The sequence below is a fragment of the Prosopis cineraria genome, unplaced genomic scaffold (genome assembly GCF_029017545.1).
Source record: "Prosopis cineraria cultivar Desert tree isolate PC_DT_omini unplaced genomic scaffold, ASM2901754v1 PC12, whole genome shotgun sequence".
NCBI lineage: Eukaryota > Viridiplantae > Streptophyta > Magnoliopsida > Fabales > Fabaceae > Prosopis > Prosopis cineraria.
Window position 1 is genome coordinate 27,141,765 of NW_026555343.1, and position 25,761 is coordinate 27,167,525.

A 25,761-nucleotide genomic window follows, 5' to 3' on the forward strand; every position below is an offset into this window, starting at 1 on the left:
TCAAAGCAATCCAACTACTCTGAATTCCGAGTTAATTTTGATTCTGTCAAAACTGCTTAGTTCAAAACCATTCAAAATGAGTTAATAAGTCAAACCAAACCCCTTTTGCATCCAAGTAGTGGTCAGACTGTCCGAATTGGTCTAGTTCTTAAAACACTAATTGAAAGCCAACAATAATTTGTCTTGGCCATTGAAAAGATATTGCCTTGTCATAATTATTGAAATAAATTTCTAAGCGTTTGGAAGAAAAGTTATTGGAAAAAAAAATGTTATAACCATGCACCAATTCATTGAAAGTAGATATCCAAATTGGTTATGCAGCCAGGGTAATAAGATGGTAAGAAATGTCAAAAGTAATTATAATGTGGCCAGAAGCCATATAGACAACTGCTTACGCTTAATCACTCTAAAACTTGGTCCTGCGTTTTAAAGATCGACGAAAAGTCCCTCTGAAAATCTGTGTAATCCATTAAAAGTGACATTCGTCTCTCAACAGAGTAGCAAAACCTGGTTTGGTCAGGCAAACCAATAAATGGGAACATGAAATATCACTTTCCTGGAGTTCAGAGTTGTTCATTGTGTTGTTGTTGTTGATTTTATTTCTGCTTATTAAGGCATGATGGTTGTCTTGCAGTGAGTCTGTAGTAACTTTATAATAGTTGTAGTTATAATGTATTTTGACTTCTCATAAAAAAAGAAAATTGCTTGGACAGCAAAATCATCACCAAAATAAACATGTAGAAGTATATAATTATTTCTAAAGACAAATCAGTATCATAATTCATAACGTTTCAAACCTTAATGTAAAGATTAAACAATCAACATAATAAAGCTTAATCAAATATCCTAACCCATTATAGTTCAAACCATAATTAGGATGGATATTAACTCGTGTACACAAAATTGGTAAGAACCTAACCTATCAGGCAACCTGTTTCCTTTCATTGTTACAATTACCATTCTCACATCGTTATTCATATTAGCAGCCAAAACCAGCAGCATCATTGATGTACTAAACAAATTCCCAGTCCCTGAGAACTTGTATAATTTTATGTAAAAACATATTCAAACAAATCTTAACTCCTTTTTTTCTCATTTACTTTAGAGGATGAATAAGTATGCAGGCTTCATTAGTTGTAAAATGAGAATAAACACAGAAGCTGAGAACTTCTCAAGGATCCTTCTTGCAATTAAAGGTAAGATGGTACTCACACAAGCTCCAGCTAGAGAGATTTGTTGCGTGCTGAAATGATAGTTCAGGAAGAATGGAGCGATGGAGATGCCCATAACTTAACTTTCTTGTCAGAACTGGCTGTGGCTAAAACCAACACTTGATCATTTCCTGCAGAAGTGAACATAATATTAGCCGTCAAAAACATATATGTATTAGAATACGTTTAAACCTTGATCAACTAAAGAGAGGATTGAAAGTATACAAGTTTAGATAAGTCCTGTCAAATTGGTTTAAGCTATTTCGATTAAAAGACAAACATAATACATGCTTAAATCAATAAAATTTAATATGGTATCACAGTCAGTTGATCAGGGACCCAAAAAAAAGAAAAGAAAAGAAAAAGAGGTGACAAAAACAAAAAGAAAAACAAAGATTCTCGACTTGAGGTCTCTAAGACCCAAAGAAGTAGAAGCCTAGAAGAAGAAGAAAAATTAAATAAATGGAAGACAACAAGAAAATAGAAAAAAGTAGCAAGAGGAATATAGAATACATTCAAAGTCCCACATATCTTAAAATAAGTACTATCAAATTAGTTTAAGCTATTTTCATAGAAAGATAAACCTAATATATACCTAAATCAACAATATGATGGTTAAATTTCCATGATTAAAGGATACATGCTGATTAGAATTAGATATGTCCTAAGTATAAACTATCCAGATTCATATCTAGAAGAAATTAAAAATGACAAAAGGTATGTTCTCATTTCTTCCAAGGATTGAAATCAAAATTCATGGCTAGGTTTGAACAAACTTTTGTTTTTCTCTTCTAACATTTCTAAGAAACATATACAACGGAACAGTTTGGAAAGAATTGTGCATCAAAATAAGAAATGCATTAGAAACTTTAACCAAAAGTAGAGTCAGATACTCAGATGAGTCTTACCCATTGGAATAGTTTTAGGTGCCCATGAAATGCATGTTATGTCACCTGCGAGTGAAGAAAATAATCAATGACTAGAAGGTCGTGAACATGATTTAACAGTGCCAGTAATAGAATTTATGCTTGGGCTTACCATCATGGGCTTTTCAGCTGTATCCAAAACCACTCCAGTCTCAACAGATAACCATTGCAATGTGGTACCATGCGTAACAGCCAAAATCTTTCCATCAGGGGAAATACTAAGGCGGTCGTAGGGCAAAACCATGCCATTTGAATCATGAAGAGGAATTGGGAACACCTTCAAAGTCTTTGGATCCTCATCAAGATGATAGCGTACTTCAATGTAAAAGAAAGATATAGGTAAGAAGAATCTAATCAAATAATTAAACTTTTTAGGCATTCCCTAGGAACAGTTGGGGGGAGACCTATTGGACCAAACCTCAAAACGGATAGAAATGACTATCAAATAACAAGTATACTCTCACCAAAGCTATGCCAAGAAGAAAATGAACGAGGGGGAAAACAAGGCCATTGAATCTCATCAAATTACCATAAAACTTCATTTAACCAGATGACTGCCTTTTACAACACAGTGAATTTACCATAGAAAATACACAAGAGGATGAAATACTGAATGAAACATCAGGCAGTGGCAAGATAGACAGCATCACCCATACTAACAGAATTTATAGGAGGTCAGGACAGAATTTACAGCAAACGCTTAGCCAAACATCTACAACACCCATACAATGAGAGCAGCTCAAATCCAATTTCCCTTTTTTCTCTACAGCTCTACTCTTACACATGGGACCCATAAGTGTTAGTTACTACTATTAATTCAAGATTTACCCCTTCAGGGATTACCAATATATTCTATCAGAATCTGGCCAATTCAGGGATTACCTATATTCTCTCTGCTTGAGCTTGAGAACGTCGTCATTGGTCCATTAGTCACCTCTAAACCATCCCCATTTCTGGCTGAACCCACAATACCATGCTGTCTCCAACTGAGGAAGTTCTTGTGGCACAGTTTCTGGTTGCAAGGATTTTTTTTTTTTTTGAGGCATAAAACATAAAATGAATCCACGAAGTTTCAAGAAGTTTCAAACAATAAGCTACTAATCCAATCTTCATTATTTAATACAGAGTCAATAGAATGTAGGGTACAGCTTCTGATAGTTTTTCTTTGGCAAATCTAGATACTCAAGTGCCTCCAGTGATTTCTCATTTTGTTTGGCTGGGGCTGTTAGTGAATGTGCAGGGTGGTTCTCTCAATATGCATTACAGCTTCATTTAATCAGCTACAGTTAGGTTCTGCTAGACATATCAACCCTTGAATAAATTAAATTTGACGATCGTGCAAAACAAAAACATGTGACTTATACATACCATTGATATTCCATATTCTTATGGTCCCATCCTTGGATGCTGTGATCATTTGCTCTGAATTTGGGGTGAAGCATAACCAAGTTACTGCACTCTGAGAAAACCGCAAAAAAATCACAAATCAGGATTCAGATAGTACATGCCAAACATCCAAGAAGAAGTAGATAATATTAGCAATTACAAAGTTATTTAATGTCAAGTAGCCACAGGGCACAATCACACAATTACAATTGCATTCTTTAGAACATGATTTAGAACACGAGAACTCACATCAAACTTCAAAAAATATATAATACAAATGAAAACAATCATGTTTGCATGTTTGAACGACATAAAAAATGGCAAAACTATATTGTTCAAATAATTAACGTACAGCATAAAGCATTAGGAAAGAAAGTTTATTATCTCATCAAGATGGGGTTTCTAGTATCTTACTCTTTTTCACAGCTATATTACTAATTTTTATGCAATCTATTTTTGTCTTAGTTGCATAAACACTTCTCTTTATCTCAGTTTCACTGATCTTCCCACAAATATCAAGGCCTGATTCAGTTTCAAACTGATACCTTATTTGTGAAGCATGTTTCTGGTGGGAATTGGCAATTTTGATTGTACATGCAGATTGCAGATGATACCATGATTACAGGTGATCTGAGTGATGAGATGAGCTGATGAAAAACGCTTGCAAGAAGTTTGAGGTAAAAGATTTGGGACAAGTAAGATACTTCTTGGGAATGGAAGTTTTCAGAACAAAGAAAGCATTTTTGTATCAATGAAAATAAACTCTAGGTCTTCTTGAACAAACAGAAATATTAGGTTGTGATCGAGCTCAAGATTCACGGCAGATTTGCAAATCATTTCCTAGGACCTATAGCAGAATTTATGGGAAGGCAAATGGTGTAGGAAAGAGTAACTCCAGTAGATAAGAAATTATCTTGAGGTTCCTGATCGTAGGGGAAAAGAGGTAATACATGAGTAGGGATTAGATGTGGCTAGGGGGATGAGCAGTGTAGTCTTTTTGCGGTCCTCCATTTCATCCAAAGAGGGAGGAGTTAGTCTTTTGGAGAGAGAAGTGTATTAAAGAGAGTTCTGGCCTCTCAAAAAATCCAATGTCAGTACCTTGTGCGTCTTCTGTTTAGTTTCTTGAATCTGCAATTGTGTTGTTGTCGCTTGTTTTGACATTTGGGTACAAGGAGGTCAAGGTACTGGCTAGAACCAGAGGCCATTTATGTCATCGGATTCAGTCCTCATCTTATAATATCAAAATCTCAGTTATCCCCATTCGTTGGTTGCTTGCTGTTGTTATTTGGTTATTTCTGTTTGCTTAAAGTGCAGGTCCTATCAATTTGGTATCAGAGAAGCTCCAATCAGGGAGAGAAAAGATGGCAGAACATCGAGAATATTTGAAACGAGGAATGAGGAAATTGAAGGCTAATGTTGACCAGCTTGAAAGTGCTGTAGGAACCCTCAGAGAATGGGTCCTGGAGATGAGAGAAACCTTGGCTCAGTTGACAGAAGACTCCAGAAAAGTGAAGGCCGAGGGAGAGCAAGATTTCAAGGGGTTGAAGAGGAAAAGAAGATCAAAGTAAAATCTGATTGGAAGCTTGTAGTGTTACCAAAATCCTTTGAGGTTGGAGATGAAGATGATTCTAAAGGAAGTCATTTTGCAATTGCAGAGGATCAACCACTGAGGAAGAAGTGAAGAAAGATAAAATATCCAGTAGTAAACCTCAAATCAACTTTTGATCAAACCCAATCAAAATCAAAGAAGCGCTCAATGTTAGTGTGGCCATAGTTTCCTTTCCATGAAGCAAACTGCGTCCAGTAGATCCTTTCAGGTAGCAAAAGATCTACCCTAACACTGCTCAATGGGTGGTTGTTGGTGAGGACATAAACTAACTAACCACAGTGATCGGGCATGCAATGTCAAGACAAATCACTGTGACATAGTTATTTCCCAACTAGTTTTGTATACTTATCAAGATCTCCAAAAGGCTCACCATCTGTCTTGGCAAGTTGCAAAGCACTACACATTTTGGTTCCCAATTTTATCGTCTTTGTCAAGTGTCAGCTAAACAAGGATATATTTCCTCATTTAGAAGTATACCCTTCTTACTTCTTAATACTTGAACTCCCCATAAGTATTTTAATAGCCCCAGGTCATTTGTTAAACTAAGAGTAAAGAAAGGCTTTGAGTGATGAGATGCTAGAAGTATCACTCCGGCAATCATGATATTGTCAACATACACAAGAAGAAGAATCATGCTTGCATCTGTTCTTCATCTTTTGTTTAAAACTAAATGGTCGCATGGATATTCATCCCAAACTTTTGAACTAATCAATGAACCTTCCAAACTAAACACGAGGACCTAGCCACAAACCACATAAAGATTTGCAAAGGTGGCATACTTTTCCATATTTCCTTGACCAACAAACCTAATGTTGTGTTTGGATGTAGGGGGATTTAGATTTGGATTTGGGTCTATCATTTGGATCCATAAAAATTTAAGGACTAAATCCATAAATTCTTATAATTTCTTTGTAATTCCAGATTGCTCCTACATCCTAGTTATTTGAAATACTAGCCACTCACCCTCTCATTTTCTTTCCACTTTCATTTTCCATCTCTCTTTTTCATTGTCTTTGAATTTGAAATTTTTTTATACCACACAAACAAAGGATTTTAATTATATGTATTTTAAATCTAAAATTTAAATCCAAATCCAAGTCCACCAATCTAAACATTACTTAAGTGGTTCTTCATGTAGACTTCCTAGGTAAGTTCACCATGCGGAAACAAATTCTTCATATCCATTAGTAAAGAGATCAACCACAAGGGGACGCTATAGATATGAAAAGACTAATAGAGGAAAGTTTGGCCACTCATGAAAGTGTTAAGTAGACAACACTATAGGTCTAAGCACAACCTTTAACAGCAAGGCAAGCTTTTAAACAAGCCATGCCATCAAGATCAACTTTTACCATGAATACCCATTTACATCAAGGAACTTTCTAGCCAACAGATAGATCCACTAAAGTCCAAGTGCCATTATCATTTAGTGCCTTCATCTCTTCCACCATTACAACACAGTAACTAATGAGATAAGGCTTCATTAAAGGTTTTAGAAATTGAAAGCATCCAAGGAAGCAATAATAGATCTACAATTGGTCACAAGGATAAAGGATCCTATCCTGAATCAAGTAAGACTGAAATGAGTTCAGAAAGCATTCTTCAGCATTATCACTTCGTAAAGTATGCACAAGGACATTGAATGGAACTCTAATTTTGCAACAAACAAGAAAAAAATGGGTAAGCAATTCAAAACAATGGTTGTGAATCTACTAGTATGGCACATCTCACGCACTAAAGTGCCGAATTTTGGGAACGGCCATCTAAAACTCCTTCAGTGGGTGGGGACACCCATAGACCACTGCATATGCGATCTAACACTAACCCACTAATGTGCTCTCACCAAAGAATGAAAACCAAAACCTAAGAAAAGAACACAATGGAAAGCTCTCAATAGCTCTGATACCATTGTTATCCTTGATTTTACACACAGCAAGGTCAACATCTACACATAACAAGAGCCTCTATGATTATGGCTCATTATTATCATATGATTATACTATCCTTACAATCAAGGGGACTATTATAATGAAAATTTACAATAAATGAAAGAATATTTCCTAATTCTAATACAACCTATCGAGTGGCATATGAAAATTGTTTGCAGAATTTGGGCTATCTTAAAACGACTTTTGGAATAGGACCATTGTTCAAAAGGGAAGCTAGCATAAGCATAGAAGAGGTTATTGATGCAGACTGGGCAGCACTTATTACAAATAGAAGATTCACAACAGGCTATTTCAACCAGGATGTGGAGAAACCTAGTGACTTGAAGAGTGAATGCCATAGCTAGAGGAGTGTTGAAGTAAGATTTAGAGAACTAGTTACTGGGGTTTGTGAGGAAAAGTCATTAATAAGATTGCTTCAAGAACTTAGTACTACCGAAGAAGGTATTATGTGACTAGAGCGGCTATAGATCTCATAGATGATCCTTGAGCTTCTATGATCGGCATGACCTTTGGTTGCCACTCTGGAGGAAGACAAGTAAGATTTAGAGCTCTAGTTATTGGGATTTGTGAGGAAAAGTAATTAATAAGATTGCTTCAAGAACAGTACTATCAAAAAAGGGTATCACGTGACAATATGGCAGCAATTGGAATAGCAAAGAATTGTATTCATCAATATAGAACAAAACATGATGAGATTCATCACTATCGAACAAGGGGATTCGATGCTGTATTTTAGGGAATTTATTCATTATTTATTGTTTTTTATATTTTATTATCATCTTTTATCCATTTATTATCTTTAAGTCAGTTTTATTTATTTTTCATCCTTTAAGGGTTTAATTAGATTTAACCTAGATTTCATTATGGCCAAGCATACTAGAAATTCCTATAGGAACATGTACCTACAGAACCTTTCACTATTATTCACGGTGAAGAGTGGTCCTGCAAGGGAAAAGAGTTTGAATGGAGCATGTTGAATGCTGGTTTTGAGAATGATTGATTGCCCTTCTCCAACCCTTACTGTCCAACTTGATGGCAGACAGCTAATGCATTCTGGTTTGTCACATTTATTAATGATCATGCTAGACAAACTTGGGTACACCTGTTAAAGAAAAATCTGAAGTTGATAGGGTGTTCCAAAATTTTCATATTATGGTGCAGACTCACTTCTGGTAAAAAGTCCAGGTTCCAAGATTAGACAATGGGAGAGAATATTCAACTTTGAACTAGGAAACTAACTAGCTAATAATGGAATCATCCATCAAAGCTCATGTGCTTACACTCCTACACAAAATGTGGTCTTAGAGAGAATCGCCATCTCTTTGAGGTTGCCAGGTCACTTCTTGTCTCACATGCACCTTATTCGTATTGGGATGAGGCAGTTCTAACATCTACACACCTAATTAACTGAACATCTTCTAAAACACTAAATTTCAAACCCCACAATAAGCTCTCCTTGAACACCATCCAAAAAATCAAACTATGTCCAACCTGCCATTAAAAGATTTTTGGGTGTACAGCCTCTATGCATAGCCACAATGGGGGGAACTTGGACCTAGAGCTATAAAATGTATAGGTGTTATCATCCACTGACACAAAGATACTATAGTACTTTAGATGTCACATTTCACGAGACAATCCCTACTACTCCAAAATATCCAATCAAGGGTAGAGAGCACATAATAAAAACTTAGTGGAATGGCTATTCGGCCATCCCAACCAGCAACAGCACCTGAAACACACCACTAGACCCAGAAATTACCTCTACCACTTCTGAGAGTCCGACTCACAATGACAGCAGTCAAAATGAGGATGTACAGCAGCAAACAGAGCCTGAACCAGCAGATGAAGACCCAGTTCCTGAAGCTGATCCAAACCAGTCATCAATCTCAGCCTCAAATCCCCCTAGTTATAATTTAGCATGGAATATTGCACTAAGAAAAGGAGTACGATCTTGTACTCACTATCAAACTGGAAGATGTCTCTTATGGTAAGTCAACTCCAAAATTTTGAGCCTATGTTGCTTATATCTCTACTGTCCAAATTCCAAAAGATGTGCATGGAGCACAAAAGATATTTGTATGGTGTGAAGCAATTCTTGAAGAGATGAAAGCATTGAAGTAGAATCAAACTTGCCAACTCGCCAATTTACCAAAAGGAAAAACACCGGCAGGATGTAAATGGGTGTTTACTGTTTACAGTTAAATATAATCCAGATCGTAGCTTCATGTGTACAAGGCTTGACATGTAGCCATGGGATACACTCAAACTCATGGGATTGATTTCCAAGAAACGTTTGCCCCAATGACAAAATTCAATATTATAAAGGCACTTCTCTCACCCGTTAATCTTAGTTGGCCATTGCTACAGCTAGAGGTTAAAAAAGCCTTCCTCAATTGAAATCTGGAGGAGGGAAGTGTATATGGATATACCTCCAGCTTTTGAGTCAAACAGCAATAAGAAAAAGTGTAAATTGCACAAGTCTCTTGAAACAACCCCCATGAGTATGGTTTGAAAGATTTACAAAGGTGGTAAAGAAAAATGGGTACTACCAATGCCAAACAGATCGCACAATATTCACAAGACATGCCCCTAATGGTAAGCATACTCTTTTGATTGTCTATGCGGTTGATATAGTGATTACAAGTGATGATGACTATGAGATCAGGAGATTGAAGGAATCTCTTACCTCAGACCTAGGAAATTTAAAATACTTCCCAGGCATGGAGGTGACCAGGGCTGGAGAGTTTCACATAGAAAGCATACGCTAGACCTGTTGGAGAAAACAGGGATGTTGGGTGTCGACCAGCAAAGACACCCATGGAAGCCATTATAAGGTAGGATTGAAAAAGAAGGACAAGAAGAAGAAGAAACCTCCATCTCTGATTGACAGAGGATGATACCAAAACCAAAGTTTAGTTGGTAAATTAATTTACCTCACTCACACTGGGCCAGATATTGCCTTAAGTGTTGTGAGTTAGTTCATGGATGAACCAAATGTAGATCATCTCCAAATGGTTTACAAAATTCTCAGATATATGAAAGCTACACCCAGTAAGGGTATCTAATTCAAAAGGGGATCTCAAAAAGGGGTGGAGGTGCATACAGATACTGATTCGGGTGGGACAGTGGATGATAGATGATCAACAATTGGTTACTTCACCTTTAAGTGGGAAAATTTGGTAACTTGACAAAGCAAAAAACAACTAGTTGTATTTCAGAGTGGTGCAGAATCCAAGTATAGAGCACTAGCTCAGGGCATTTGTGAGGCCATTGGCTTCTTAGACTTGCAAGTATCAAGCTCCTCTGCGACAACAAGGCTGTCAAGATAGTGAAAAATCCTGTCCATCATGATAGTACTAAGCACCTGAAGATTGATTGTCATTTTATACCCAAAAAAAAAAAAAACGAAGCAAAGTAGTTGAGGTATTATAAATACCCTCTAAAGATCAAGTTGCAGATTTACTTACAAAGGGACTTCCAATTGAAGAGTTTGAATCACTCATTAGCAAGCCCAGCATGTTGAACATATACAGCCCAGCTTGAGAGGGAGCATCGAACTTCACATCTCAAGCTAGAAGGGGATTCAGCATTGTATTGTAGGGAATTTATTAATTATTTATTGTTTATTTTATTTTTTATTATCAGATTTTATCCATTTATTATGTTTAAGTCAGTTCTATTTATTTGTTATCCTTTCAGGGAATAACTAGATTTAACCTAAATTTCATTATCACTTTAGGCTAGGAGGCAGGCTTGTCGCCTCTAATATCTATACATGTACTGAATTTCCCTGAACGAAATAAGCGATTAAGAAACAAAATCAATCTCACCCGTTGTCATCAATCACTTTATCAAAGAAAAAGTGAATTCACGTTCAATTGAGGTGACTTTTGTTCCTGCCAATTCTCAAGTGGTAGATTATCCGACTAAAGCAATTGCCCAGTGAAGTTCAATGAACTAAGATCCAAGCTAGGAATGATCAACATTTGCTCCCCAACCCAAGGTGGGGTGTTGATGATTGCGCCAATAAGGCCTTACTTTTCTGTTCTTCTTCTATACTATTTTGTCATAGGCTAATAACATACTCAGATAGCTAGTTAGCTTTAAATTTCTAATCGTACCTTTTCTGTCACAAAGAGATCTGATTTGAATTAGAAAATCAGATCCAAGTCTAGTATTTCTTAACTGATCAAATAATATACAGATCAGAGGAACATGATTTTACCTCTGATTTCCAATTTCCAATATCTTCTATCTAATTCAAGGTAAAAATAAAATAATTACATCTCTCTTGAGAATTTACTTTAAAATTTGAAAGAACTATCAAGAAATATATAAATAAAATAAAGCACTCCAATAATACGTATAGTACATGAAGGTTAAAGTGAGACATAATAAAAAGACTTGACAACATTCTTTATTTTGTTTCAGTTCACAAATCAATCAAAATAATAATCCAACAAGAATATTATACCTTATGCCCCTTAAGCTGCATAACTTTTGAAACTTCCTTGACTGATCCATCCTTTGCATACACAATCTCCCAGACCTACCACATAAACAAACTTGAGATGAAGAATAAATTAAGCCTCATGATTGAACAGAATTAGTAAAAGCCTGCAGGTGCTTCTCATTTGATAAATCTGATAGTAGGGTTATAAGGCATGCATTTAAAGTAGGCCTTCTAACAAAGTCTTAACAATTGAGGCAGTCCTTATCACATTGATGATGAACTTAAGGTGATAAAAATAGTAACCTCAGGTTGACATACCCTTCAATTTCAGTAACAAAACCTATGAAGCATAAAAAGTGACAGAGTTATACTTGACATGTCAGACTATATATGCTTGTGCATTTACATATATGTATATATAGAAAATGAAATTTTGAATAACAATGAATAAATTATTTACTAAGATTACGAAAAAAGTTATGATAAAATAAGAACCAAATTCATGCATTTGAAATTACAACATCTAGGGATACCCGAGATTGTGAAATCCTAACTTTTATATTTACACTTGCCATTCATTGAACCCCATTGTTTCAGTTATTGTCCTTAGCTAGCATTCATTTTAAGAATGTTTGCATCAAACAGTAGTCCAATTAGCTAGTACTTACCACTTACCAGCACGTGCACACATAAATATAAACTCATACCTTAAAATTTATATTTGAAAAACTACGTTAAGAAATCTTGCTAATTATATTTTGCCCATTAATACTAACTTTAACATCTGCAGTAAATGCTGCTGCTGCAATAAAACGCCCATTAGATGATATAGCTGCCATGGTATTTTTCAATTGATTTGTATCCACATGGCCTAAATTCTTCCCAGATTTTCCATGCCAAAGAATGATGTCAGTCCCTGGATTAGAAACCAAGAAAATAATATGTATAAGAACATCATTAAGCACTGCATATCAGCACAAAGTGAGCAGTGACAATCATTTCATGAGTGGTCAAGATATATAGCACGTAATTGAGAGTACCAGACAGCATACTCTGGTGTAGTACCATGATTTAATGTTTAACTCAGAGATAACATCTCATAGGTAACGTAAGATAGTGATGAACCCAAAGTTATTAAGCCTAAAGGACTGAAGATGAATGAGAGAAGGATAGGAAAGAGACTCAAGCTGAGATAATTCATCATGAGCTGCCCAGAAAGGTTAATGAGTAACAAAGTGGGATGGGGAACCCTACCCCACTCCAAAAGCTAGCTATTGAGGCGAAAGAACTAGCCCACTAAAATACTCCATTGACCATCTTATACTACTCAATGGGACACTTGGCATCCCATAATACCAAATCTCCATCAATTAGCCTCCCATAAAAAGCCAACATACAGGTGGCTGCACTCCATGACACTTAGCTCGACCTTCTGTCAGTCAGCACCCTCCATGGATAGCCCTTTCAAGAACTATTGACAACCTAACTCTAATACCAATTGTGGGTACTTAAGTGGGATGATGAATCCTACCCCAAAAGCTACCAATTAAGGTAGGAGAATTAACGCATTTAAATACTCCATTGAGCATCCCATACTGCTTAATGTGGGACATGATATCCCATACTATCAAGTCTCCATCAAAGTTAGAAAAAAGAAATAACAATGTTTAGTACCTTACTATGGGTTGTGGTGTAAGAAAGGGTAGGGTAGTGTGCAATGGCGGAGCCAGGATCTTGAGTAGGGGGCAAAATCATTTACATATTAATAATTGAAAAAAAAACAAGAAGAAGAATTATTTGATAATTACATACTTTATAAATTTTCTTTACATGGTTTCATGTTTTGAAAATGTTGAACAATCAGCTTATTGTCAATGCTTTCGAATACATTGTTTTCAATATAAGTTATGAGACAATTATTTCTCTTAAAAAATCTCTCCATCTTCTATTCAAAATTTATACAATTTGAAACTATTCAATTACAATCTTATATATATTCAATACAAATGAGATGGCTAAAAAACTATATTTATGAAACAAAATAAGTACTTGAAAACAAAATCATATAACACAAATATTAAAATATATAACTAATTTTTTATGTTATTAAAATATTTCAAATAATGTGAAGAAAGGATGGTCACCTGTACATCTGCAAAAGCAGTACAATTTTTTGCTTTTTGCTATGTGTGAAGAATGAAGAATGGCTATTAAAAGCTCTTCTCTCCCCCAGCGTTTTGTCTTCTTCCTCCTTTCTCTTCTCTTCTCTTCTCTTAATTCATTCTCAAACTACTTTGCTGTCTCTGCTATTTTCTCTACATCAAAGACGAGGATTGAGGACCGACGGTAAAGACCAATTTCGCGATGCAGTTCCAGTACGGGAGACAAGGTGTCCAATTTTTTTCCCCAAATCTGATTTTGGGATTTGATAGGTACCTAAGTAGGATGGGAAACCCTACCTCAAAAGCTAGCTAATTGTTAGTTACATTTACAGTTTATTTTCTGGTTTTGCTTATTTTTAAGCTTAATAGAGTAGAGGGTTCCATCAGGATTTCAAACCATGCAGGGCAGATTTTTTTTTTTTCTTAAGGTTTAATAATGTTAATTTTTTATAAAATAATATTAGTATTTGGATATGTTGAAATTTTAAGCTAAATTCATTGGGCTTTGAGTTAAAAATAATAATAATAATAATTTTGGATCTGAGTTAAAAAGTAATATGAAATGAAGTTTAAAATGCAAAATATAAAAAAGAGGGGTGCAAAATATAAAAAGAAGGGGTACAAAATATAAACACTCATACCTCTATTCAAGTAATTTCTCCCATTTGAGAATACATGTGGTTCCGCCACTGGTAGCATGTAATAATAGGGTTTACATTACAAATATTATAATCTTATGGAATTTTTGACAAATAATAGGGATTTGATTACAAATTGTTTCATCATCTGGGCGTATATAAGAGCTGAAATCTTTGCATAGAAATATTTGTATAGAAATGCCACAAACAGTCAAAATCCTCTTTTAAAATCAGTTTCTTCTACATGGCATCAAAGCTTTGTTCCTTTCTTATTGAGCTCTTAAAATTTTTCTTCTCTCAGAAGCCAATCAACAAGTTGCACCAAAGAGGCACACCAATCTTTATTTGGTTATCATGCCATGCTCACTTTGACATACAACATAATCTTCCATCTTAGACAATGCTGACCAGTAATGTTTGTGAAGTTCCCGTCATCACATGTGCCTCTACATGGCAAATCACAAAACTACAATCACCATCATGCATCAGTGCACAACACTGTATCTCCAGCCAACATATAGACATGATCAATGGTCAGCATATTATCAAGCTCAATCCAATGCCTTCCCTGGTTAACGAACATCTGTAGGGTTCATCCTATTGCAGAATCTATTTGGCATTATTTTAAAATTTTCTTTATGGCAGCATAAAACAAACCTTACAAAAAGGACATCAGTGTTATTCCCTTGACACTGATTGCTCCTGCATAGCCACCAAAGTTAACTTCTTTGAATCCACACACTTCTATTCTTCCTCAACTTCCCATGATGTTCTCACTGTTATGAGGTACATCATTTTCCCTCATCACTACCCAAGTTTGAACCGCCACCTTGTTCCACATCAATCAAGCCACCATTAACTCCACACTCTCATCTAAACCAAATGCAACAAACCCTTTGGCAAATGAAATGGATATTCCTAATGATTAACATAGTTTGTACACTGCAAAAGTACTCATAACTCTTGTAATCCACGTCCTATTTACTATTTGTAGGCCTTAACCTAGTCCTAAAAATCAAAGCATTAAAAGTGAGAATATTCTAGGAATTCTAATAATTAAATGCAAATATTCTAAAATAATTTAAAAGATAATCTAATAATCTAAAATATTATTTTATCCAGATCAAAGCCTATCAAAATCTAAATGACCATTTTGATAAACAAAAATCCATCAGAGACTTTGATGGATCTTAGAAGATATCAATAGCTAGTTGGAAAGTTAAATTATTTGCCAATCACTACAAAATACACATCAGTCATTTACAAATATCTCCTTTGATGTGTGTGTAGCGACTCAATTCCCACAAAATACATATCAGTCATTGGGATGAAGTGATACATAGCATGACATATGCCAAAGAAGCACCTAGGAAAGGCTTGCTATATGAGCATCACATGAACTACCAAGTTGTTTGATATGCCAACAATTGGGTAGGATCTCCTACTGATCAAAAATCTACTTCTAGTTACTGCATTTTTTCTTGAGGACATCTTGTCTCTTGAAAAGCGAAAGGCAAGATGTGGCAAGATCTAGTATAGAAGCAGAGTAGCGTGCCATGGCATTGGCAACAAGTCAAACAGTTACTCCAAGAACTTCAATTTTTAGATTCTCACAAAATGACACTCAAGTGTGACAATCAAGTCACTCTATGCATTGCCCTAAAACCAATCTTTCTTGAAAGGACCAAGCATACTGAAATTGATTATCATTTTATCAAAGAGATCCTATCCAGGACTATCACCAACAGCCACAGCAACTCCAAAAATTAACTAGATGATGTTTTTGTCCAAAGCATTAAGAGTATCCCACATTTCCTACATTTAAAACAAGACTGAGCATGCAATCTATTAACTAGCTTGAGGGAGAGTTAATTAAGAATATTGATTATGAATATTGTAAATAATTATGAAGATTGCATTGATTCGAGTATGACAGGGAGAGTATTCAGTAATTATTAGCGTTCATTATCATTTCATAATCTTGTATCCTCACTATAAATAAGAGGTTCATATGAGTTAGAACTCACTAACTACATGGCAAAACCTAAGTGGGTGTGTTCCTTTATAACAAAACTAGCAAACCAGTACTGAAACACGTATCATATCAGACTATCTTAAGCCCAACATAAACACCATAACTAAACACAGAACTTCTACAAATTGAAATCTCACAAAAAATATGGCAAGCTGCTGCATATACGAACAGGAAGAAAACATTGAAAGGCACTTAACCCTTTACTATAGGTTCATTAATATTTCCTTAATATACATAATTATCCTCAATCTTAAGGCTTCTAATTAAGGTAAATACTTTCTTATGGTACCTTTCCTTAACTATAAATACAAAAAATGTTTATAAATTTGCAAGGTGAAAACACCTACTATATGAACTGTCACAAAATGTTTTACAATACTGTATGCTGGATAAAATGTCAAACAGATACCTTCTGAACAAGAAACAACAAGTGTACTCCCATCAGCACTTCCATGACTTGCAGTGGTTCCAAACAGAGTCAGTATAGCCTTTTGGTCATGAACTTTGTGATGTTCCCACTTAATTTCTGGGAGAGGAAGCTTAGCTTGTGGCTTATTTTCCAAAGTTTTAGGGTTCTGTTCTCCATACATGTATAATGAACTAGTAGAGAGATTATGAGTTGCTACAACAATTGAGGACACATCATCAGAAAACGCAATTGCAGTTGGTTGACCTCCAGCAGGCAAATTTATTCTCATAAACCTGCATAAACTCAACAGAATGCAATGTAAGAATAATGCCCATCATTATGATTGAGTATGCATCTATATGGGTATTGAGAAGCTTAAAATAAACTTACTTGAAACTTTTGCTTAATGCTCATCCAACTTAAATACCTCACAACTCCATCAGCACAAGCTGTTTGCACAGAAAAAGAAAATTAATAAAACAGAAAAGAGTTCAATATCATGCTCATACAAATGAAAGTTAAAAAAAAAATAAAAAAAAAAAAGCACAAAAGCAGATTCGCAATATTTATAATAAAAGAGAGAGAATGATATGAAAAAGGTAGAAGAAAGTAGAATAGAAGAGAGAGATAAGATAGGATTTGAGAAAAAGAGGAAGAGAATTTAGAAAAGAAGGAAGGAGGAACAGAGAGAAAAGTCAAGAGAGAGAATCAGGAGGTTCTGAATGATGCATTTTATTAAGATATCAGCCTATTACAATTAACGGAAACCTAGTATTTATAGGCTTTAGGTGCAGAATAGTCAAACAGAACAGCAAATTACCTAACTTCCCTTTAATAACTACCACTGTCTAGATAACACACGGTTTTATTATTTTACATATCAGGAGACCTCAATCATGCATGATACATATGCATAAAAAGAATTGGTCTTTTAAACAAACACCCCTCCCACCAAAAAACAAATGTCAGGATGATGCCACCTTAATCTCACAAAATGAGAAATATTACAATCATTAAATAAAAAAGATGCACTTGAAGCCCTTTATAGCCACAATTCACTTAAATAATGGAAAGAGGCAATGAATGACGATAGATAGAGTGATGTGTCTTGCAGAGTTTAGGAAGCAGTAAATATATCGCTACATCATAAATTTCATTACTTGCAAATTCTAACATGATATCTTATGCTACAACAACAACAACACCATAACAACAAGCAGCTTTACCTCACTAGATTGGCTCGTTTACATGGATTGAACAATGCCATTTTGCTCCATCATTAACATGATATTCTTATGCTATTGAATTGAAGTATTTTAGTCAGGTATTTCAGATATAACTGGAATGAGGTCGGAGGAACACTTCAGAGGACAAAATAGTCACTTCCAACTAATTGGGCACAGATATTACCAACAATTAACATTTCCATTTACTGCTAACGACCAAAAGGTTGCTGAATTTAGAGAGGAGGCAATAACTCTGAAGGAAGTAGGAATCAAAGGGGAAAATAAGCTTCTTCTTCAGACACTGTGAGCCCAACCTTTGTGAACAAGGTTGACACAAATCCAAGAAGCCAAGCCCAACGCAATTTTTTGGCATACAAATATATTGGACGTTATTAGAGAAACCCACACCTTTTATCCATCTTAAAAGAAAACCAGATGGAGGAAGCATGCGCCTGTCTTTTCCATACATGAATTTTGAAACTAAGGTGCTCCTCTCATCTAGTGTAAAGATAAAGAAACGAGGGGATCGGGGATTTCTTTTTAAGATGAAGAAATCCCGACGCAAAAGGCACCAGAACAGAGAAGAAACAATCTTTGATCTATCCTAGAAAATGAGGGATGCCTATGGCTGAATCATTTAAATCTATGCCAAATAAAGAATTATTACGCTGCAGGGTGAAGGTGTAATAATAGACAAACATCCTAAATGCAAAATGATGTGTAATAATCAGAAGTGATCATTCAAGCCATGTGTTTTCATATATACAAAATTTTAAATGGCATCAAAGTTCATAATGCTTGCCAGAATGTTGGAAAAAACCCTTTGTTGAGAGAAGAGGATGAAAACATTTTAAAGCAAACTCAACAATGCACATTAACACCATAGTTATATGAAGATTGCTGTCACTTAATTCCTTGGTTTTATAAGTCAAAACACACTCACAGATAAGACAGCAAATTACAAAATCTCACAAAGCACAACATACAAATAATATATATAATATATCAATCTGGTCTAATACATATATAATATATTTTCCGTACCAAGTTACATCACATGACATTTAATGTCGTAAACACCTGCTACAAACAAATGATTCTAATACCTGTGGCCAAACTTCGTCCATCTGAGGAGAAGCATATGCCTGTTACAGCATCACCGTGGCCTTTCAAAGTATTCAAATCCAATGGATGATGTCGCTTGGCATGATCCTAACATTCAATGATCAGAATGTAAAGATAAAGAAAAAGCCAAACCGCAAGATATGCACCTAAATCACGAACATAAGTGGTTCTGCTATTACGCAGAGCTTCTTGAAGATAGCATTTCATCTGGCAAAATCCATTGCTATAAATGATTTTTAATCATACAAAAATATGTTTAATCACAAAAATATGAGATGCATTAATTCGAAACTCTACTTCCAGAATTTTAGAAGGAAAAAAATCCGAAACGACATAGGCTCAACACTAAGCAAACTTGCAACAAGTAAGCATTTTTCACTCGAATCTATTCCTGTGGACTAAACCTCAAAAGTTCTGCACAGTCCAAGAAACCAAGCAATCATACTTCTTAGCAATTTATCAATGCATTTAACCCAAGAGGAAACATTGATTAATTCATACAGATAAAACCTTATTATATCATACTATAATCAAAAACCCAATTTTGATTTTCTTTAAAATCCTTCGCTTTCTCAGGAAACAAAGAAGAAGTAGGCGCTGACCTTATCAGAAGAGTGGGAATGTGATTTGGCTTGGGACTTCTTGGAGAATTGTTGAGCCGGCTTGGAGTTCTTCTTGGGGTCTGACAGAGGCTCCGGATTGGCGATGGTTCGAATATCGGATTTCCGGTTGCGAAAAATAACTCCTGAAGAAAGCGAGGGCGATGAGAGCACCCAGCAAAACCGAAAGCCCCGTAATGAGTAGGACCGGATCCATTTCAGGCTATCCGTAGAGGATTGGAGAGAAATTTGGAAACTGGAAACAGCTGAGTCTTATTATGGTAGGCCTACAAAGGATCTACGTTCTCATAGATGGAAGCGCGGTGTGATGACGCGTTTTGCAGAATTTTCTGCACATGCAGGGTACCCAAGTAGAATGTTTACTATTGCGCTCCGAGTACTAACCTGGGACATCTGAAGTCGATTTTGGTCATTTTCTCCTTAAACAGAACAATTGAATCTTTTTTTTTTTTTTGACACAAGGAAGCAAAAAAGCAAAACAAAATAGAAGCAACAAAGAAAGCAAAGGACAGCAGAGGGAGGGCACAGGGTGAATTTAGATAATTCAGGAAATTGGACACATGCGATGCCGAAGCCCAAATGATAGAAATCAGGTGCCACTCCCAGAGACCACTTCGTAAGAGAGCAAGCCTAAATGGAATAATTTTATCTCTACCACTGACCTACTGTTAAGTGCTTTACTTAATTACGTATGTCCGTGTGACACTGTGGCATTCATCTTGGCATAAACAATAAAGCTAAATGTCATTTTACCGTTGAAGTATAGGGGAGCGTCTTGTGTTTTGAACTAGATTTTAGATATTTTCCCCTAAGCATTTGAAACAAACTAAGGTTGCTCTTACAGTTAACTTTGACTATTAAGTCATTTTATTTGATCAAAAAACATTTACATGGCTCTCCATGTGGCATTCAAGTGCTAATGTTGATATTTTTGTGTAAAATTGTGAATAAGGCGATTAGAACAGAAGGTTCTATAAAGATACATTGTGCCAATATTTAACTGTTCACATCCATTCATGATTGTTGAGCCTTTGGACATATCATGGCCATTAATTTGCACTACTTGACCATTAAACCCAAAAACATCCATTAGAAAAAGCTAGCTTGGACTGAACGCTAATCGAAAATGTCACATCTAATGCCATGGAAACTAAGTTGACTTCTTGAAATGCTAACTAGACTATTATTCTTTTCTTCCTCTCTCTCTCCTTTATCTCTTCCTCAATATCTATTCCAATCTCTCAACAAATACACCTCCATTATCACTTTGAAGAAATAATCGCTTACAACTCTATTATCTTGATGATTAATTAGCAAAAGTTTGACAAGAAGATGAACTCATAATGCCCTTGCATTTGAAGGGAGGATAGAGAAATTAAGAAGAAAATCAAATCTTTGGGAAGGAAAAACCAAATCCATGTTTCAAAGAGAAGCTTGAACAAGACCAATAATCTCCCACCCTAAGGCTTACTACGTTGGCGGCTTGTATATACATAAGCAATTTTAGGCGTGAAGAAGAGGTTGGCATTTCTAAAACTTAGCATTCTTAAAAACATGAACAAACCCTAGAAGCAAAATCAGGGAAAAAAAATGTTGATTGTGAGAAGTAAGTTATGCTATGGCAATAGATAAGATAAGCAAGGAATTCTTTGAAAAAACTACGAAGAAAGAAGGCACAACCAAAGGCCAAGAAAACACCTACCCTGAAAAAACTTACAATACAAAGAAGATAAGTCCATGTATCAAACTTCGATCAAGCAAGCAGAAACCATATTTAAGGTGAGATTTGATCAAGCAAATCCATGTTTCAAACTTCAATCAAACAAGTAAAGGCAGGATTTAGACTTTGATAGAGCTCGAGCAAGGGCTACTTGAATCACAAACTCACATATAGAACCCTGAGCATGTGTACATGTAGACAATGGACCACCTAGACTTAGCAGATGAAAATGATGGACCTAGACTCAGCATTCAACAAATGATGGAACTCTAAATCTAAATAATAAACCCAAACCATGCAGACAATGGTGAAAGGACATGGATTCCCTTAAAGCAAGTAGTAGATATAAATGCCTAAATTCAAAGAAATGAAAGAGAAACATGGAGCTAGAGAAATGGAGTGAGCTAGAGATCTAAACACAGCAAGATATTTTTAGGAAAAAACAAGTGATAAGAGTGAAGAAGAAGAACAACAGTCCAATTAGCATTTCAATATGTCAACTCAATTCCACTTGGCATCAAATGTGGCATTTTAATTGAAGTTCAGTTGAAGTCAGCTTTTTCTAAATAGATATTTCTAGGAATTTAATGGCATAGTAGATGATGCTTCTATTTAATTACTATAAGGGAAAAATGCTCCAACGAATACTTTAAAATATTAGGTGCTCCTTGAAAAATACTTCAAGAGTAAAAATGTACATTTACCTAAGAATTAAAAGTCTTAAAAGTATTAGGAAGGAACCTATTATACATAGGGCTTTCCTTACCTTTTATTCAAAAGAGTTCTCTTATTTATAGATAAATGTTAATAAATAGGAGAGGACTATTAGCTCTCACAATTCCCATTAAAAGCAAATTGAAAAGTTTCCACCTTCAACAATACTTGAAAACAACTTCACAATTCAACTCAAAAAAATAGATGTATACAGGCATTTCACAAAAATAATTCTTCAATGAAGTAATGCAGTTTTGGAAGGACCATGGTGTATCACTAATACGGGTTTGTTGTGGTCTTATTAGTGATTGAAGAAGTACCTGTCAATGGTGAGAGTTAGTACATCAGTGGTAATGAAGGCCACTGTGTGCGTGTAGGATCTTATAGATGGCGTGTTAATCATTACTTATCATTACATCACTTATATGGGATAATGAGGTTCACAAGATTCAACGACAATGAATAGGATGCACTAAGAATGGTCATCTCACAACTATAAGATTTTACCTGAAAATATACTACATATCTCATAGCTTAGTATCCTTATTCCTTGCATAAAGCATTGACCATACAAAACTTTTATAATAATTCATATATGGAAGTGATACCCAATCTCACTCATGTTTCAATAGTTATATAAACTATGGTCCTTCAATCTACCCCTACTATTCCTATTTAATAGATTGGCAACCATTATCAAGAAACCACCACCAACACAGCAGGAATGGATATTGATATTGATATTGATAAGTACACTTCCAGATAGTTCAAAGCTTAGGAAGGAACTAGGGTTTATAATAGATCAAGCAAAAAATCTATCTTTGGCAAACCTTATCCTAACTTATGTTGAATTTACAATTTAAAATATGTAGTCTATACCATTTCTTATTGTAATGGAAATGGATTCGTAAGAATGAATTAATTTATGAAGGATTAAAGTACAAATCTACCCTTAAAAATTTTCACGCAGATGCAACTAATTTCTTAAATTTTTTGGCGCAATTTTGTCCAAGTGTTTTTTAATTTGGTACATTGTTGACCTATTGTTAAGGTTTGATTGTGTTGACCATTAAGTTTAAATTAAGTCTCACCATTATCTATCTTGTTCGCTTGCTAGTTTAGATCCACATGTCTCTTCTCTCTATAGCCTTTTACTTCTCCCCCTAAAGTCCAAACCCATATCATATTTGCAAAAAGCCTTGCTTTTCCCTTCCATATCTTCTTCCTCCTCAGATTCCAATCCTCACTTCAATCCTCAGATTGCAATCATAAAGGGTAGAAAGCAGGAGAAATGATCTAGGTTTGATTGAGGAAGGAATTAAGAACCTCGCAAAGGAGTATGGCAATGAACTCATGAGAAGAGGAGCCTCTCCACAAATTCAAGTAGTTACCACATACTGTCACCATTAGATTTTTGTTTGAGGTGTTTGAGGAGCCTAAAGTTAGAAGTAATTGCCAGATCCATTCTAGGCTTTCAAGGAGCTTAGATTTAGAAGTAATAGCCTAATTAGTTTGAGGAGCCTAGATTTGTAAATTTGTAAATTAAATTCCTCAAGACTCTAGCAAAATAATTCTTTTTTTTTTGCAAATTTTTTGGATTCAATCTAATCATCCATATATCTAGTATGTGGAAGAAGAAGGTTCTAGTCTTCATAGGGACAACCTTAAATCTACTAGAAACACTGTGTTGAAGATTTCTTAATATGTTTTTTTATTTCTTTTTGTGGATGTTCCTGAGTTAAGTTTGTTTGACTCTAAAGTTAAGCCATCATCAACTTTAAAACCAAAAACTGTCTTGACATTTCTTTTAGCTTTCCCCTTATTATATTCAAATCTTTGATGATTAGCACTCTTCTCATTGGACTTTAAGTCAAGTTTCTTTTTAAGCTTTAGGAAGAAGTAAAGGGGTTTTGTTAGAATTTGGGAGAGTTGGAGGGGTTATATGTGATGTCGAAATACAAGAGTTATAGGAGTTGGCATTATTGTTTATATGAGTGAGGGTAGTCATGTGAGAACTTGAACTTGTAAAGAAAGAGCTTGAATATAAGTTTTAGTATTGAAAAAATTGAGTTTTAATTTAAAAAATGATGTGGATGCCATCTAGCATGCTAACTTAGCAAAATCAAGTCAATTAATGGTTGACATCTTCTTTTCATTAGGTCAGGGCAACATTGCACTAGTTTGAAAAACACTAGGGGTGAAATTGTACCAAAAAAACTTAAGGATATCAAGTACACTTGCATGGACACTTTGATGATAGATTTGTACCTTAACCCATTTATGAATTCTAACTTTGCTTCTCTCTGTTTCATCATCAAATGTTTAAAGTAATAGTGTCTGTAAAAGTAAATCAGTCGAGTAAAATATACTAATACTACATGAAGATTATTAAGTAATAAGACAGCAATTGGACCTACAGCATGAAAAATCTTAATGAATTACATACTCATCATTTTATAAAGACATCATGTCGTATATACAAGTGATATGGTAGTAAAATGGCTAGTAGGAAAGTTGTTTTCATGAAAAAAAATACTACTATCATAGCTAAACTGAAAAAGCAATTGTGTAACTTAACAATTCAACTTTGAGCACGAGATCATTCAGCCCTTGTCACAAAAACCTACATCTCATTAGGCTGGCAATTGCTAGCAAGTATGGCAAGGCTATGATAAAGACATGAAACCAAGCAAGAGATCTTTTAGCACATGTCCCAAAACCTAAATGTCAAAGGTATGCTAGTCTTATAACAAAAGATTGAGAATGTGATAAAAGATTGAGAATGTGCTGTCGCATGTTATGAGCTAAGGTTCATAAAATTATGACTATTGAATTGTCTACATAAAAAAGTAATTGTAATAAGTTAGCAATATTAAAGTAATTTTGTTATATGCTTTTAGGGTCAATGTCCAATTTTGCCCATATACTTATTTTTTAATAGTACTGGGCATCCTATACTTTTAAGTGAGGCAATTTTATCTCTGAATTATTTTTTTCAAGGAGCAAAAAATCCCTTCTATTAGTCAACCGATAATTTTTTTTATTTTTCTGCTCGCGTGACATGTACGTGGAGCCCATGTATAGTAACATGTACGATTTTAGCCATGTCCTTTAGTGTTAATTTGTCCATGAACTCTTTTTCTAAGAGCATTCAATAGCCCTAAAGTCTTGTTAAAATAAAATTTAATAAATATTATTAAAATATTAAGTATTTTAATATTTAATAATTTAAATATTATTATTTAAAAAATTACACAACCCAATTTAACTTTTAAATATTTTTATATTTTGTAATTTTATATTAAAAATAAAAGGAATGAACTTCCAAATTAACAATGAGATTTTTTCTTTTCATCTATCTATTTTTATTTTGTTAAGTAACTTTTTTTTATAATACATTAATAGAATAAGCATTATCTTTCAAATATATATTTTTGTTGGCATATTGTTGGTCCTGATTTGTTATATTTCTGATTTCACTCCTAACACTGCAATATATAGAGAGTGTTAAACTTGACAAGTAATATTTTGGAGAAAGATTATTAATTGACCAAAAAAATTTACAAAAAATGACC

At 34.8% G+C, this 25,761-nt stretch overlaps 1 protein-coding gene across 1 annotated transcript; it reads right to left on the minus strand.

The window, feature by feature from the left end:
• Window positions 1–907: 907 nt before the first annotated feature.
• LOC129288106 (uncharacterized) lies at window positions 908–20,353 on the minus strand. The gene is given in 12 exon segments (XM_054924470.1): window positions 908–1,342; window positions 2,120–2,164; window positions 2,250–2,264; window positions 2,267–2,452; window positions 3,506–3,596; window positions 11,559–11,633; window positions 12,314–12,453; window positions 16,782–17,083; window positions 17,179–17,230; window positions 19,114–19,219; window positions 19,735–19,860; window positions 19,862–20,353. Coding segments are annotated over 12 exon segments (1,311 nt in total). The 5' UTR covers window positions 19,949–20,353; the 3' UTR covers window positions 908–1,256.
• Window positions 20,354–25,761: the final 5,408 nt, after the last annotated feature.